The sequence below is a fragment of the Camelina sativa genome, chromosome 15 (genome assembly GCF_000633955.1).
Source record: "Camelina sativa cultivar DH55 chromosome 15, Cs, whole genome shotgun sequence".
NCBI classification, from domain to species: domain Eukaryota; kingdom Viridiplantae; phylum Streptophyta; class Magnoliopsida; order Brassicales; family Brassicaceae; genus Camelina; species Camelina sativa.
Window position 1 is genome coordinate 13,384,846 of NC_025699.1, and position 13,416 is coordinate 13,398,261.

A 13,416-nucleotide genomic window follows, 5' to 3' on the forward strand; every position below is an offset into this window, starting at 1 on the left:
TGTATTAGAGAAATGAGAAAGCAGTTTCCTTACGATATTATTGTCTTTGAGTCCTCTTTTCTAAATATCGACATGCATATTATATTCTAAAACTATGTGAATAAACCTTCATTCTATATATATTTACATGCATGTACGGATTGGCAGAGTCGATCAATATAGCACATGCATGGTATGCATATAAAAAAATTATAATAATAGTCTCCTACCAATTCATCTTCCTTGTTATAATAACCCGAATTATAGCATAAGAAAACTATCAATAACCAAAACTCAAGAATATAGGAAGAGGAAAAAAAAAGATATGAAAGTAACACAAATGCCTAAGATAATATTCATCCCTTACCCGGCGCAAGGCCACGTCACTCCGATGCTCCACCTCGCATCGGCTTTCCTCAGCCGTGGATTCGCCCCTGTCGTTATGACACCGGAGTCTATCCACCGTCGGATCTCAACTACTAACGAGGATCTTGGGATCACTTTTGTGGCCTTATATGACGGTCAAGATCGTCCGGACGCACCTCCCTCGGACTTCTTTTCGATAGAGAACTCGATGGAGAACATCATGCCGTCTCAGCTCGAACGGCTACTACTAGAAGAAGATTTGGGTGTGGCTTGTGTTGTGGTTGATTTATTGGCTTCGTGGGCTATAAGAGTGGCTGATCGGTGTGGAGTTCCGGTTGCCGGATTCTGGCCGGTTATGTTCGCTGCTTACCGTTTGATCCAAGCCATACCGGAGCTAGTACGGACAGGCTTAGTTTCCCGAAAAGGTAACTTGCATTATCTAATTAATACAATTAATGGTTAAATAATTAGTCATCAAACTTTAGACATTGTAGTTAATACGTACGACCATAGTAAGTAATTAGTCACACATCACAGTTTACCTCATGTACTAAACATATATATATATAAACAATTTTGTACTCACAGAGACCCATCTATATAGACTACTACACGTGTCCGTATACAAAATTAAGTATGTGTGGATTTTTATTAAGAAAGTATATATCTATAGTTGATAAGTAAGCAGACAATACGTCGTCTCTAATGATTGTTATTTGTTAAGTAATTCCAGATGAGTGGACCAGACAATGTTTATCTAGCTAGTGGCATTGTGTCATGTTAATTATATGGACTCAAATTATCATATCTAATATTATATGTATACGGAAGTTTGGATATATATAGAGCAATTTGGGCACACAGAAACAAAGCCAAGAATTATATTGGTATATCTATTAGGAGTTTAGGACCACGAGTCTACCTAGAACGATGAAGAACAATCATCACCAGTCTAGCATTTGATGAAGCCATTTGCCAGAGGCTTGAGTTCCATTTGTCCAATCTAAATTAAAAAAAAAAAATTGTTTCCTTAGTTATTTTTCTTTTCCTTTTCTTTTGTCATATTCGTGTGATCGTGTCACGTACAAAATTGTTTGCATATTAATTACAAAAACATTGGAGTGTATAGGTTGTCCTCGTCAACCAGAGACACCACTAGTTCTGCCGGAGCAACCACTTCTATCTGAAGAAGATTTACCATGGCTGATCGGAACTCCAGAATCTCAACAAAGACGATTCAAATTCTGGCAACGAACCCTAGAAAGAACAAAAAGTCTCCGATGGATCTTGGTAAACTCATTCAAAGACGAATATGATGGTTTCAACAATCAAAAAACACTCTACAAGTTGTTTAAAGATTTCAACAAAGAAAAGAATTGTCAAAACCCTCAAATCTTTCACGTTGGTCCTTTGCATTATTACCAAGCAGCACCAAGTAATATTATAGCTATAACCAAGACTAGTTTCTGGGAAGAAGACAAATCTTGTATTGGTTGGCTTCAAGAACAAAACCCGAACTCAGTCATTTATATCTCATTTGGAAGTTGGGTTTCTCCTATAGGAGAAACAAATATTAAAATGTTAGCATTGGCATTGGAAGCGTCAGGGAGACCTTTCCTGTGGGCGCTAAACCGAGTGTGGCAAGAAGGACTTCCACCAGGGTTCGTGCATAGAGTCACAATTGCCAAGAACCAAGGAAGGATCGTCTCATGGGCTCCGCAGCTTGAAGTTCTAAGAAACGACTCTGTGGGGTGTTTCGTGACTCATTGTGGCTGGAACTCGACCATGGAGGTATATATTGATATATATCACTAGTAAAATCTAACATGTATTATTGTGGTACGTTTTTACGATATAAATACTATATATGTGTCTTTAATTATGGTTCATTGCTTGTACAATATATAGGCGGTGGTAAGTTCTCGGAGGCTACTATGTTATCCGGTGGCCGGTGACCAGTTTGTGAACTGTAAATACATAGTGGACGTGTGGAAGATTGGAATGAGGATTAGCGGGTTTGGAGAGAAAGAGGTTGAAGATGGGATAAGGAAAGTAATGGAGGATCAAGATATGGGTGAGAGATTGAAGAAGTTGAAAGATAAAGCAATGGGGAATGAAGCTCGTTTGTGTTCGGAAAGGAATTTTATACTTTTTAAAGATGAGATCAAATAGACGAGCGAGGAGTTACGTAATGTTGACGTTATACCCTTAACAAAAAATAAGCTCGTAAAATTGTAAAGTTGTACGTTCAAACAACTTGAATCAATGATGGTTTGTTTCAACAATTTGGGGTTTTAATTGGTTTAAATATTGATATGAAGCCTTAGTGGACATATATATAAACGAATATATTTGACTCTAATGACCAAAAAACATATACTATAATTTAAAATGGATAAAAATTTATTCGAAGAGCCATCAGATTAGTTGATGTGGTCATTATATGGTGCACGCATGTCAATCATCTTTAAAGTTGAATGAATTTTTTTTTTTTTTCAGCAAGTTGAATGAATTAAAAGTAGTTGACAAACTTAAGAAAAAAACATTGTGGTCTTGGGCAACCTTTTTCCTCACACGCTTTTATATAACTCATTTTTAGATTTTGAAAAAATGTTCCATCATTTATTTAAATAATCATAATAAATGTGTGATTTTAAAAGATCATCTAGTTTAAATAATGCGTCATTGATTTTTTTTAATCAAGCAATAAAATGAATATTAACATAATGATATATTCCATAAAATAACATACTAGTAATAAATTATTTACTATTTATAACTGTATTCTTCACATATAAAAGATCAGTTTTTCATACATTTTTTAATTTTTTGAGTCGTTTATTTTTGCAGAAAATTACTAAAAAAACAAAAATAATTAACTGAAAATAAATAAATAAATAAACTACACGCTAAAATGGGTGACGTTTTGTTTGACCGCCAAAGAAGAAGAAAATAAAAATGAAGTCTTGAGGAAATCTCAGGAAGAAGAAAACATCTCTGAGACGGAGACCGACGCCGAAAGAATCCATTTTTATCTTTTTGTTTTGGCTCTCATCGGAGTAAAGAAACCTTTTTTTTAAGCTTCTTTCGTCGCTGACGTTTCACTTAGGTGTCTATTTCTTATCTTCCACGATTCTTCTCTCTCCCTATCTCTCCCCCTCTCTTCTTGCTTTGCCTGATCGATTTGGGATAACTTGAGTTCGCCAAGTCAAGCAACCCGATTTCGTTGGTAAATTATATTGTTTGTTTTGCTTTAAAGATTTAAGGGTTTCTAAATTACGTTTCTGTTAGTGAAAATTGAAACATTTACAAGATCGTTGGTGGCAATTGAGATTGTTTTGGCTTTCGTTTTCAATTTGGGGTTTTTGATTGAAAGAGTGTGATCTTTGATCTGGGTTTCTTTGATTTTGTGTGATTGAATCCAAAGTTGTCATCTTTTTGTTACGGATTTCAACAGTATTACCTTTTGGATTTGGTTTCTCAAGATCACTTGATTTGACAGCTTCTGCCATTCAAACTGATCAGAGATACTCTTTTCTCTTGCTTCCTAGGTTGTAGGATCTAAATACAATGGATGTAAACAATGTGAATCCATTTGCAAGTACAAGTGCAAGTGCAAGAGCAAGCGGTAGTACAAGTGCGAGCTCCAACTCGAGTTTTAGTAGCAGTGTCGCGGATACAGATGATGATCAAACCATTGCACGTATATTGGCTGAAGATGAGAGTTTAAGAAGAGAAGGCAAGCTTGGGAAGAGACTATCTCATTTGGATTCTATCCCAGTATGATAAGCTTCTTTTTTTGCCTAATCTCAGTTTGAACGCGTGGTGTGCTACTCATTTTTTGAATATCTTCTTTGTGGAATTTTGTATTGGCAGCACACTCCTCGGGTTAACAGGCAAATACCCGATATAAATGATGCAACATTAGACCATGAGCTGCTCTCTGGGAGGTTCTTATCTTTAATTCGACATTTCCTTTTATGTCTTCCTTGACCGCATTTTTCATTTGATGCTGATTAGATTGTTCATTTGGCAAAACGCCTTAGATGGAATAAACTAATTGCTTTGAAGCTATATAGCTCTAAAACATTGGTTTTGAACTTTCTGTCTAAGTCATATAAGATGGTCTCTCTTTTTTGTCTAGGTTGGCTACATATGGGTTAGCTGAATTACAAATGGAGGGAGATGGGAATTGCCAGGTACGTCGGTTGGGACATCCATATAGACCTTGTGTGAACTTTTCAAAAGATTTTGTATTGATTTGATCTGCCATCATATGTTATACTTGTTTGCCAGTTTCGAGCTTTAGCAGACCAGCTTTTCCGCAATGCAGAGTACCATAAACATGTAAGGAAGCATGTTGTAAAGCAGGTACTGTCTGAGAACAATCGTGTAACTCTGTTTCTTTGTTCACAAACTTATAGATTTGTTCTGAGAAGAATGTCCAACTGTTTATTTAGTCAAGGCTTTCAGGAATGAATGTGTTTAGTTTGTATCCACTGGCTTTATTCAAAGACTCTTGCTTCTTATGAAAATTCCCCACAAAACCCTCTCTAGCTGTTGTGTCCTGTCTCTGGTGACTTGTTTTTCAACCTTTAAAACTTTTTTCTCGGCTTTAGCAATAAGCATTTCTTGAATTTCACAGTCACCAGTTTTCTTAGTTGGGAACTCCTCTGAACTTGGTTTCTCTTAACTTTGTCACATAGACTAGTAGTTAATAATTGACTGATTCTGACTTAGCATGTGCATTTTCAGTTAAAACAAGAGCGGAAGTTATACGAAGAATATGTGCCAATGAGATACAGACACTACACCAGGAAGATGAAAAAGTGAGACATCTTTGTTTTAGTTTTTGTTTTTGTGTCAGCAAGTAATAAATTACTGTCTGATTCATTCTTTTTGCTGATACATTTTGGATGTGACCAGACTTGGTGAATGGGGAGATCATGTAACTCTTCAAGCTGCTGCAGATAGAGTAAGTTATAATAGAAATACCTTCTTTTGAGTTTACGATAAGACTACAATTGGTTTCTAAACACACCTTAAAGATTGGATCTTCTATTGAGCAACTGTATCTTGAGGAATCATCCCAAAATTAACCTTTTATACGCTCACATTTCGTTTTTTTTTTTACTTGAATCACTGGCTGCTGACTCAGCATTACTGTAGTTCGAAGCCAAGATCTGCTTAGTCACATCCTTTCGGGATCAATCCTACATTGAGATACTTCCTCATAACAAGAACCCTCTTAGAGGTACAAAGCCTCACTCTCTTCTCCCTTTACGCTCTAAGCCAACTTTATACTCGGTCTCAACCTTCTTGTTTGAATCATTTCCCTGTTCTGCAGAGGCTTGGCTTAGCTTCTGGAGCGAAGTGCATTACAATTCACTATACGCTAATGGAGGTAAAACTCAGTTTCCTGCATTTCAACTCTACTTATTAAGACCTTTATCATTATTACTCACTAATTATCTCCATTGCTTCTGAATCTCAATCTGAGTAGTTCTTGCTATTCCAGATGTTCCAACAAGAAAACCCAGAAGGAAGCATTGGCTCTTCTAGGATTGGGATACATAGGTTCATCTCCATATGTATAATGTAATACTACTATACCTCCACCTTCTCTCAGATTTGTGTGATGAACTTTACAATATAACCCTTACTTTGTTGTATGCTTTATCATTGGTTCTCTTTCAACACCTTGGTTGTAAAACAATGAATAAAACATAGATATCATTTTTTATATTAATAATCATTTTATTAACTTTATTCATAACGAAAATACAACTAAACATCAAACATTTTCATAATTGATATAGATGTTCGAATTGGGCATAAATATTCATTTTTTTTTTTTTAAATGGACCATAATGAGATCAATTTGAACCGACCGGGATGAAATACAATCACATGGATCAAGTAACACATGTCGTTGAGTTATATATAATTTTGATAATATATACAAATCTTTGCATTTTTAAAATATTAAGATTTTGGTTGAGTTTTGTTGTCAAAAAAAAAAAAAAGATTTTGGTTGAGTTTGGAACAAGTAAAGTAATGGGTCTTAAACCTCAAGAATAATAGAATCAGTGGGATCGGACAGAAAAAGCTTCACTTTTTTTTCTTTGACTAATACAAGAATCATTTAGGCAATAGATGTGTAGTAAAACTATTTTGCATTTTCTTAAAAAAGAAAAAATTAAAATCTTTAGATATTTTGAGCAATAAATTTTATAATAAAATTAGCTTTTAATTAAAATATGTTGGATTATGTAACTATTTAAAACTATATTAATTTATGAAGGAGTAAACANGAAAAAGAAAAAAAAAAAAAAAAAAAAAAAAAAAAGGTGTTGGTTTTTTATGGGTTTGGGGAAAAAGGTCAGGTCATGTGTCGATGTTACACACGGCGAAGGGGAAAAACAGAACAAGAAAAAATAAAGGCCATTGCTTTCTTCTTCCTTCCCTTCTCTTCTTCATCCCTCTCTCTCTCTCTCTTTTTTATCGCGGAGAGAAGAGATTTTAGATTTTGTTTTTTCTTTATTATCCCTTCTTCTTCTTCTTCTTCTTCCAAATTGAAAACCCTAGCAGCAAATCTCCTCTGCTAAGTTTTTTTACTTACCCCGCTCTCAAATTTCTCAATTTTGTTGTTTTTTTTTCTCATTCTCTCCTTCACAAACCCTAAGGGGGTAAAGGGTTCTCTCTTATGTTCTCTTGCTTCTTCATAAAGCTTTGCTTTTTCCGAAACCCTTTTCGTTTTTGATTGATTGTTTTGATCATGGAGAGATCCGATTCCAGGGATTTGTACAACTTTGTTCGTGCTTCGTCCTTAGGTCAGTTCTGTCTCTTCTCAAAAGAATGTTTCTTTCTTCCTCTTTATGGTTTTTTGGCTGCTTAGCTTCATTTTGGATCCGGTTTTGTGTGTTGGTTGTTTCGTTTAAGCATATAAAGGAAGGAGATTTATGCTTAGATATATGTGATTGTGTTCTGTATTGATTTAGGTCACTTAGCTATAATGGGATCTGTCTTGTACTGAGGATTTATGGGTTTTGCTTAGCTTTCGTTGTTGTGCTCCACAATGCACAAATGATAAACCAGTTTTGAATACGAAAAAACTTATCTTTAGAGAATTTTTTAATCATGTGAATGTGATGTTTATATATTGTTGTTATCTCCTTTTGATTGAAAGTTTGTGTTTTTATGGTTATGAGGGCAGGAGTTTAACTCTTGTGTTTATGATATTGGATTCTGAAGCACCTGTTGTTTTTGTTGTGTGTCTGCAGATAAGAACACTACACTCTTTGATGCATCACAATATGAGTTTTTTGGTCAGAATCTGGACGAAATGGAAATTGGGGGTCTTGACGATGATGGAATGATCGCTCCTGTTCTTGGACATACTGATGATGATGAGTATCACTTGTTTGATAAAGGAGAGGTAACATGACTTTCTCTGTCAAAAGCTTACATCTTGATAAATACATGATAGTAAAATTCGTTTACTGATGTTTTACTGATAGATACATGTTGTTGATTCCAGGGTGGAGGTTTAGGATCACTATCTGAGATCGATGATCTAGCGACAACTTTTGCAAAGGTTAGCATAATTATTGTTTACAAACACTATAATTGAAAATCTTAATATCTTAACTACCATGTCATGGTCGCATGTGATAGTTATCTTCTTTTTCTTCTGGCAAGCTTACAAAAGTAACTACTTCCTCCAAATAAGAGCGAAGAGCATAATTGTTTTATCATGCAATGCATATACCTTTTCCCAGTTTTATTAACTTTTTGTATGTGGTTTTTAATCTACCTATTCTCTTTTGTGTAGATAAACAGAAATGTTACCGGACCCAAACACCCTGGAGTTATTGGTGATAGAGGATCAGGATCCTTTTCAAGAGAGAGTGAGTTGAATTCCTAACTTGGTTACTACTGAATTATTTTTTAGCTTGTATAAACTTGGTTCCTGGTATTGTGGTCATTTTAAGTTGCAAATTCAGTACTTTTTCATCTGAATATCGAATTACCTGTTTCGAGCTATTATTTCTACGATTAGCTTTTTCTGACTGAACTCTTATCTTATAGGTTCCTCTGCTACCGATTGGACACATGATGCAGAGCTCACAAGCTGGTTGGACGAACAAGATCAAGAAGCTAAAAGATGGTCCTCACAGCCACAATCATTTGGTCATTCAAAACCTTTGTACAGGACATCCTCCTATCCTCAGCAGCAACCACAGCTGCAGCACTACAATAGCGAACCGATAATCTTACCAGAATCAAATTTCACCTCATTTCCCCCGCCTGGTAGCAGATCTCCTCAGGCTTCACCCGGAAATCTCCTTCGCGCTCCTTCTCTTCCTGGTGGTTCTCAGTTGACCTATTCTGCACTTTCACCACTGTCAAATTCTAGCTTTCATCCCTCCGGATTGTCGCAAGGGCCCCAGTATGGTGGTAATTTGGCTAGATATGCGTCGTGCGGTCCTACTCTTGGTAACATGGTGCAACCGCATTGGGCCACTGATCCTGGTCTTGTGCACGGAGATCATTCTGGTTTGTTGCATAGTTTGGTGCAACAACATCATCAACAATTGCCTCCTCGAAATGCTCTTATGTCGCAACATTTGCTCGCCCTCCAGCAGAGACAAACATATGCTCAGCTTGCCGCGCTACAATCCCAACTGTATAGTTCCTATCCTTCGCCATCACGTAAAGTCCCTTTTGGAGTTGGTGAAGTTAGGGAACACAAACATAAGTCATCTCATAGAAGTCGAAAGAACAAAGGCCTCTCTCAACAGGCATCAGATGCAGCTAGTCAGAAAAGTGAAAGTGGACTGCAGTTTAGATCAAAACACATGACTTCAGAAGAAATAGAGACTATCCTCAAAATGCAGCATTCCAATTCACACAGCAATGATCCTTATGTCAATGATTATTACCACCAAGCTAAGCTTGCCAAGAAGTCTGCCGGATCTATTAAAGCAGCCTCTCACTTCTATCCCGCTCAGTTGAAGGACCACCAGCCTAAGTCTCGTAATAGTTCTGAACAGCAACCACAGGTTCATGTAGATGCTCTTGGAAAAATTACGCTTCCTTCTGTCCGCAGGCCTCGTGCCTTGCTCGAAGTTGACTCTTCTCCTGGCGATGGAAGCGGGGATCATAAGGGCTCAGTAAAACATTTGGAACAGGAACCTCTTGTTGCAGCTAGAGTTACGATTGAAGATGCTCTTGGAGTTCTTATTGACATAGTTGATATTGACAGAACTCTCCAAAACACAAGACCCCAGGATGGCGGTGCCCAAATCAAGAGGAAGCGGCAGATCCTGCTAGAAGGATTAGCGACGGCACTTCAACTTGCTGATCCGTTCAGCAAAACCGGTCAGAAATCCGGGATGACAGCTAAGGATGATGTTGTCTTTCTACGTATAGCGACTCTCCCCAAGGGTCGGAAAATGCTTACGAAGTATTTGCAACTTCTAGTTCCAGGTACTGAGATTGCTCGAGTTGTTTGTATGGCTGTATTCCGCCACTTGAGATTTCTGTTCGGCGGCCTGCCTTCAGATACTCTAGCAGCAGAGACGATATCTAATCTTGCCAAAGCAGTCACGGTTTGTGTTCAAGCAATGGACCTCCGAGCACTGAGTGCTTGCCTTGCAGCTGTAGTTTGTTCTTCAGAGCAGCCACCTCTGCGTCCTATTGGAAGTTCTGCTGGGGATGGTGCTTCAGTTGTCTTGATATCTCTTCTTGAGAGAGCTGCTGAAGTAGTGGTTGTTCCTCGAGTCATGCATGGGAATCCTAATGATGGTCTCTGGAGAGCCTCATTTGATGAATTCTTCAACCTTCTTACTAAATACTGCAGAAGCAAGTATGAGACGATCCGAGGTCAGAACCAAGGTAGTGCAGCGGATGTTTTGGAGCTGGCGATAAAGAGGGAAATGCCCGCTGAGCTTTTACGTGCGAGTCTGCGTCACACCAATGACGACCAAAGGAACTATTTATTAAACTTTGGTCGTAAACCGTCGGCAATTAGTGAGTCGGCGTCTCATGCAAGGGGTGGTGGTCAGATCAACTCTGAATCTGTGAGGGGTTAATAAAGAAAAGAGAAACCATGGGCTTGGAAGATTCCAGTTCTTGGTTTTCTAGGCTGTGGATCAAAACAGTCAAGGGGTGTGGTGTGGACTCGGGAAACAAACTTGTAAGTAACCTGATGGTGTAGGAATCTTTTCACAAGGGTTCAGGTGATAAGTACTTTTAGATTCTGCTCTTCTTTTTTCTTTTCTTTTTTTATAACTTCGAACTCTTTTATTTTCCGTATGTTTTTAATGGTGGACAAATGCAAATTCTGCTTGGTTGTGTATTTATGATGATGGGAAAGAATGTGAAACATCGGAAGAAGAGAGATCTTCCGAGGGGAGCCATATTTTGGTGCTTTAGTCGTTAGGGAACAAAATAGGGAAGTTAGTGTAGTTTCGGAAGGGATATATTAGTGTTTGTGTACAGAATGATGAACCCCTTATCCGGGGAATAGTGAGATTGGAGGCTAAAGAACACAATAGGTGCTAATCCTCTTCGATTAACAGGTTTAGGTCTGGAAAGCAGCTGGGAAAGGGATTTTACAAAAGTTTGTTATCTGATATGTTTATTTCCTCTTAACACTTGTGTCGTGTAATAGTAATAGGAACACACAAACCCCTCATTTTGAATACTCTTTGGATCCACCTCTCTCGTTGGTTATTTCAAGATTTCATCCTCTAGGCTTATCTACTTTTTTTGTGNTTTTCTTTTTTTATAACTTTGAACTCTTCTATTTTCCGTATGTTTTTAATGGTGGACAAATGCAAATTCTGCTTGGTTGTGTATTTATGATGATGGGAAAGAATGTGAAACATGGAGTAGGTTATCGGAAGAAGAGAGATCTTCCGAGGGGAGCCATATTTTGGTGCTCTAGTCGTTTAGGGAACAAAATAGGGAAGTTAGTGTAGTAGTTTGGGAAGGGTATATTAGTGTTTGTGTACAGAATGATGAACCCTTTATCCGGAGAATAGTGAGATTGGAGGCTAAAGAACACAATAGGTGCTAATCCTCTTCGATTAACAGGTTTAGCTCTGGAAAGCAGCTGGGGAAGGGATTTTACAAAGTTTGTTATCTGATATGTTTGTTTCCTCTTAACACTTGTGTCCTGTAATAGTAATAGGATTACACAACCCCTCATTTTGAATACTCTTGGATCCACCTCTCTCGTTGGTTATTTCAAGATTTCATCTTCTAGGCTTATCTACTTTTTTTTTTTGTGATGAGCCTGAGAAGAGTACAATACTAAAGATCCACCTCTCATTGGTTATTTCAAGATTTCATCTTCTAGGCTTATCTACTTTTTTGTGATGAGCCTTACAGTACAATACTAAGATCCAACTGGTTTTGTTAGTAGCATCTTTGTCTTGACTAGTGATTATTTGGAATCATGTTGGAATTCATTTTCTCCTTTTGGAGTAAATCCGTAGATAAATTAGATTATACTACAAAACTTCTGTAATGGTGTGAATGACTAAGAGCCAAAGATGAGCGACGCGTAAACTACTAATCATTAAGTCTTGTGCAGTGTAGTCTTTGGTGGATCCAGCGATTTCTTATCTTGTAAAGGAAAAAAAAAAGTAGAAGAGTTACGTAGAGCTAACTTGGAAAAAACGGACAACCTCATAAATTCATGGCAAGACAAGTGTGAAACTTCATACATGAATGGGGAAGAAAAAAACTAATACAAACGATCCAAATGATCCTAGTTTTATACCAGCTTCAGTGGTCGTACCAGTGCAACGTCTTGATTTTAAAAACCAAAAAAAAAACTCGAAGTTCATATCGTCGAGTATCGAGAAAAATGACAAGATCAGTGAAAGAAGAGCTAGATTTTTCTTAACCACTTTGTTTTTTTTTTGGTTGATAATTAGAAATTATGAGGAGAGGATGAGGATGAGGAGGTGGAGCCTCTAGGTGTAAGTGTAATAGTTTTGCTTCTCTTCTTCCTCTTCTCCAAGAACCTCTTCACGGATCTCTTCACCGAACAACCTAACGGCGATTCCAGTCTCACCGGTGCTAACTCCAACGTTGTTTCTTCACGATCCTTCCTTGCCATCTCTATTATTGCCCTTATCTTCACGTATTACAAATTTCACTCCTCAATATACTATAATCAAATTATCGATAAGCTAATATAAAACGGAAAAAAACACTCAAGCATACAAAAAATGTACCTGGATCTCTACAAGATCGTACTCGCTTAATCCTTCATTATAAAATGCATTGTTGTCCTTAGGTTTCATGGCTGATGAATGATCACTAACCCTATATATTAAAAAAGAAAGTTATTCAAAACGAATCAAGAGGTTTAAATTAAATATGGAAAAGTGGAGTAATTTGCATAAATAACACTCACGTAGAATCTTGGTGACAAAATTGAAGCGTAGGGGTCATTGGAGATAGGCAGAGATCTAAGCTGCAACCATTCATGATTCTCTCTTCTTAAAAAGATGATTACTCTCTTTGGTCGATCTTCGTATCAAAGTAATCAACATTGACATACTTTGCATGTAAAGTATATATAAGAAAGTGCCATAACTTTTTTTTCTTTTTTTTTGGTTGGAAAATAAATAAATATCTGCAAATTTGGTCACGTGCTTCATGTTTTCCATACAAAGAAAAATCGTTTTAAAGAAAATGGTTTTTTTTTTTAAATATATGACATATATCAATTGTGTAAGATTCTTGAGTAATGTGTATCTAATTTGTATTTGTTTGTGTGTGTTGTACATTTACAATATTTCTATTGTACAGAGTATTTATCATTTCAAAGATAAATGATATGCATATATAAGCTAATAAGTTTTATTCATGCATGCATATACAAATTTATAATGTATATATATTTTTGTTTTTTAATGTATTAATTAGTGTTGTGTTTATGAAGTTTGACGATATGTCATATATAGTTTGAAATAATTAATACAGTATAGGACTTGAATTTTAGAATTATACATACATACTGTGTTAAGATATAAATTAGGATTCTGA

General features: G+C 36.7%; 4 protein-coding genes across 9 annotated transcripts; 3 read left to right on the forward strand and 1 right to left on the reverse strand.

Annotated features, from left to right (window-relative positions):
• On the forward strand, positions 109–2,622 carry LOC104748428 (UDP-glycosyltransferase 82A1-like). Its single transcript, XM_010470071.2, has 3 exons — positions 109–770; positions 1,475–2,136; positions 2,254–2,622. The coding sequence occupies exons 1-3, from the start codon at positions 305–307 to the stop codon at positions 2,515–2,517; spliced, it is 1,392 nt and encodes a 463-aa protein (XP_010468373.1). The 5' UTR covers positions 109–304; the 3' UTR covers positions 2,518–2,622.
• Positions 3,287–6,094, forward strand: LOC104746677 (OTU domain-containing protein DDB_G0284757). Of its 3 annotated transcripts, none has more exons than XM_010468198.2 (10): positions 3,287–3,574; positions 3,897–4,125; positions 4,222–4,295; positions 4,490–4,544; positions 4,642–4,716; positions 5,101–5,174; positions 5,272–5,320; positions 5,515–5,599; positions 5,693–5,749; positions 5,849–6,094. In XM_010468198.2, exons 2-10 carry the CDS (start codon positions 3,916–3,918, stop codon positions 5,905–5,907), a joined length of 738 nt encoding a protein of 245 aa, XP_010466500.1. In that variant the 5' UTR covers positions 3,287–3,574; positions 3,897–3,915; the 3' UTR covers positions 5,908–6,094. The 3 variants fall into 3 exon arrangements, with proteins under 3 accessions (XP_010466500.1, XP_010466504.1, XP_010466501.1); XM_010468202.2 differs by having other exon boundaries at positions 5,864–6,094; XM_010468199.2 differs by having other exon boundaries at positions 3,287–3,454.
• On the forward strand, positions 6,825–11,700 carry LOC104746679. Of its 3 annotated transcripts, none has more exons than XR_760946.2 (6): positions 6,825–7,178; positions 7,629–7,783; positions 7,886–7,942; positions 8,180–8,255; positions 8,437–10,589; positions 11,449–11,700. XR_760946.2 is itself a non-coding variant. In XM_010468204.2 (5 exons), exons 1-5 carry the CDS (start codon positions 7,124–7,126, stop codon positions 10,440–10,442), a joined length of 2,349 nt encoding a protein of 782 aa, XP_010466506.1. In that variant the 5' UTR covers positions 6,825–7,123; the 3' UTR covers positions 10,443–11,069. The 3 variants fall into 3 exon arrangements, 1 of the variants encoding a protein (XP_010466506.1); XR_760945.1 differs by lacking the exon at positions 11,449–11,700 and adding an exon at positions 10,932–11,069; XM_010468204.2 differs by lacking the exon at positions 11,449–11,700 and having other exon boundaries at positions 8,437–11,069.
• Positions 11,133–12,896, reverse strand: LOC104746678 (protein JAZ13-like). 2 transcript variants are annotated; one of them, XR_760944.1, is made up of 4 exons: positions 12,782–12,896; positions 12,600–12,690; positions 12,140–12,499; positions 11,133–11,982 (listed from the first exon to the last, which is right to left on the reverse strand). XR_760944.1 is itself a non-coding variant. In XM_010468203.1 (3 exons), exons 1-3 carry the CDS (start codon positions 12,853–12,855, stop codon positions 12,293–12,295), a joined length of 372 nt encoding a protein of 123 aa, XP_010466505.1. In that variant the 5' UTR covers positions 12,856–12,896; the 3' UTR covers positions 12,053–12,292. The 2 variants fall into 2 exon arrangements, 1 of the variants encoding a protein (XP_010466505.1); XM_010468203.1 differs by lacking the exon at positions 11,133–11,982 and having other exon boundaries at positions 12,053–12,499.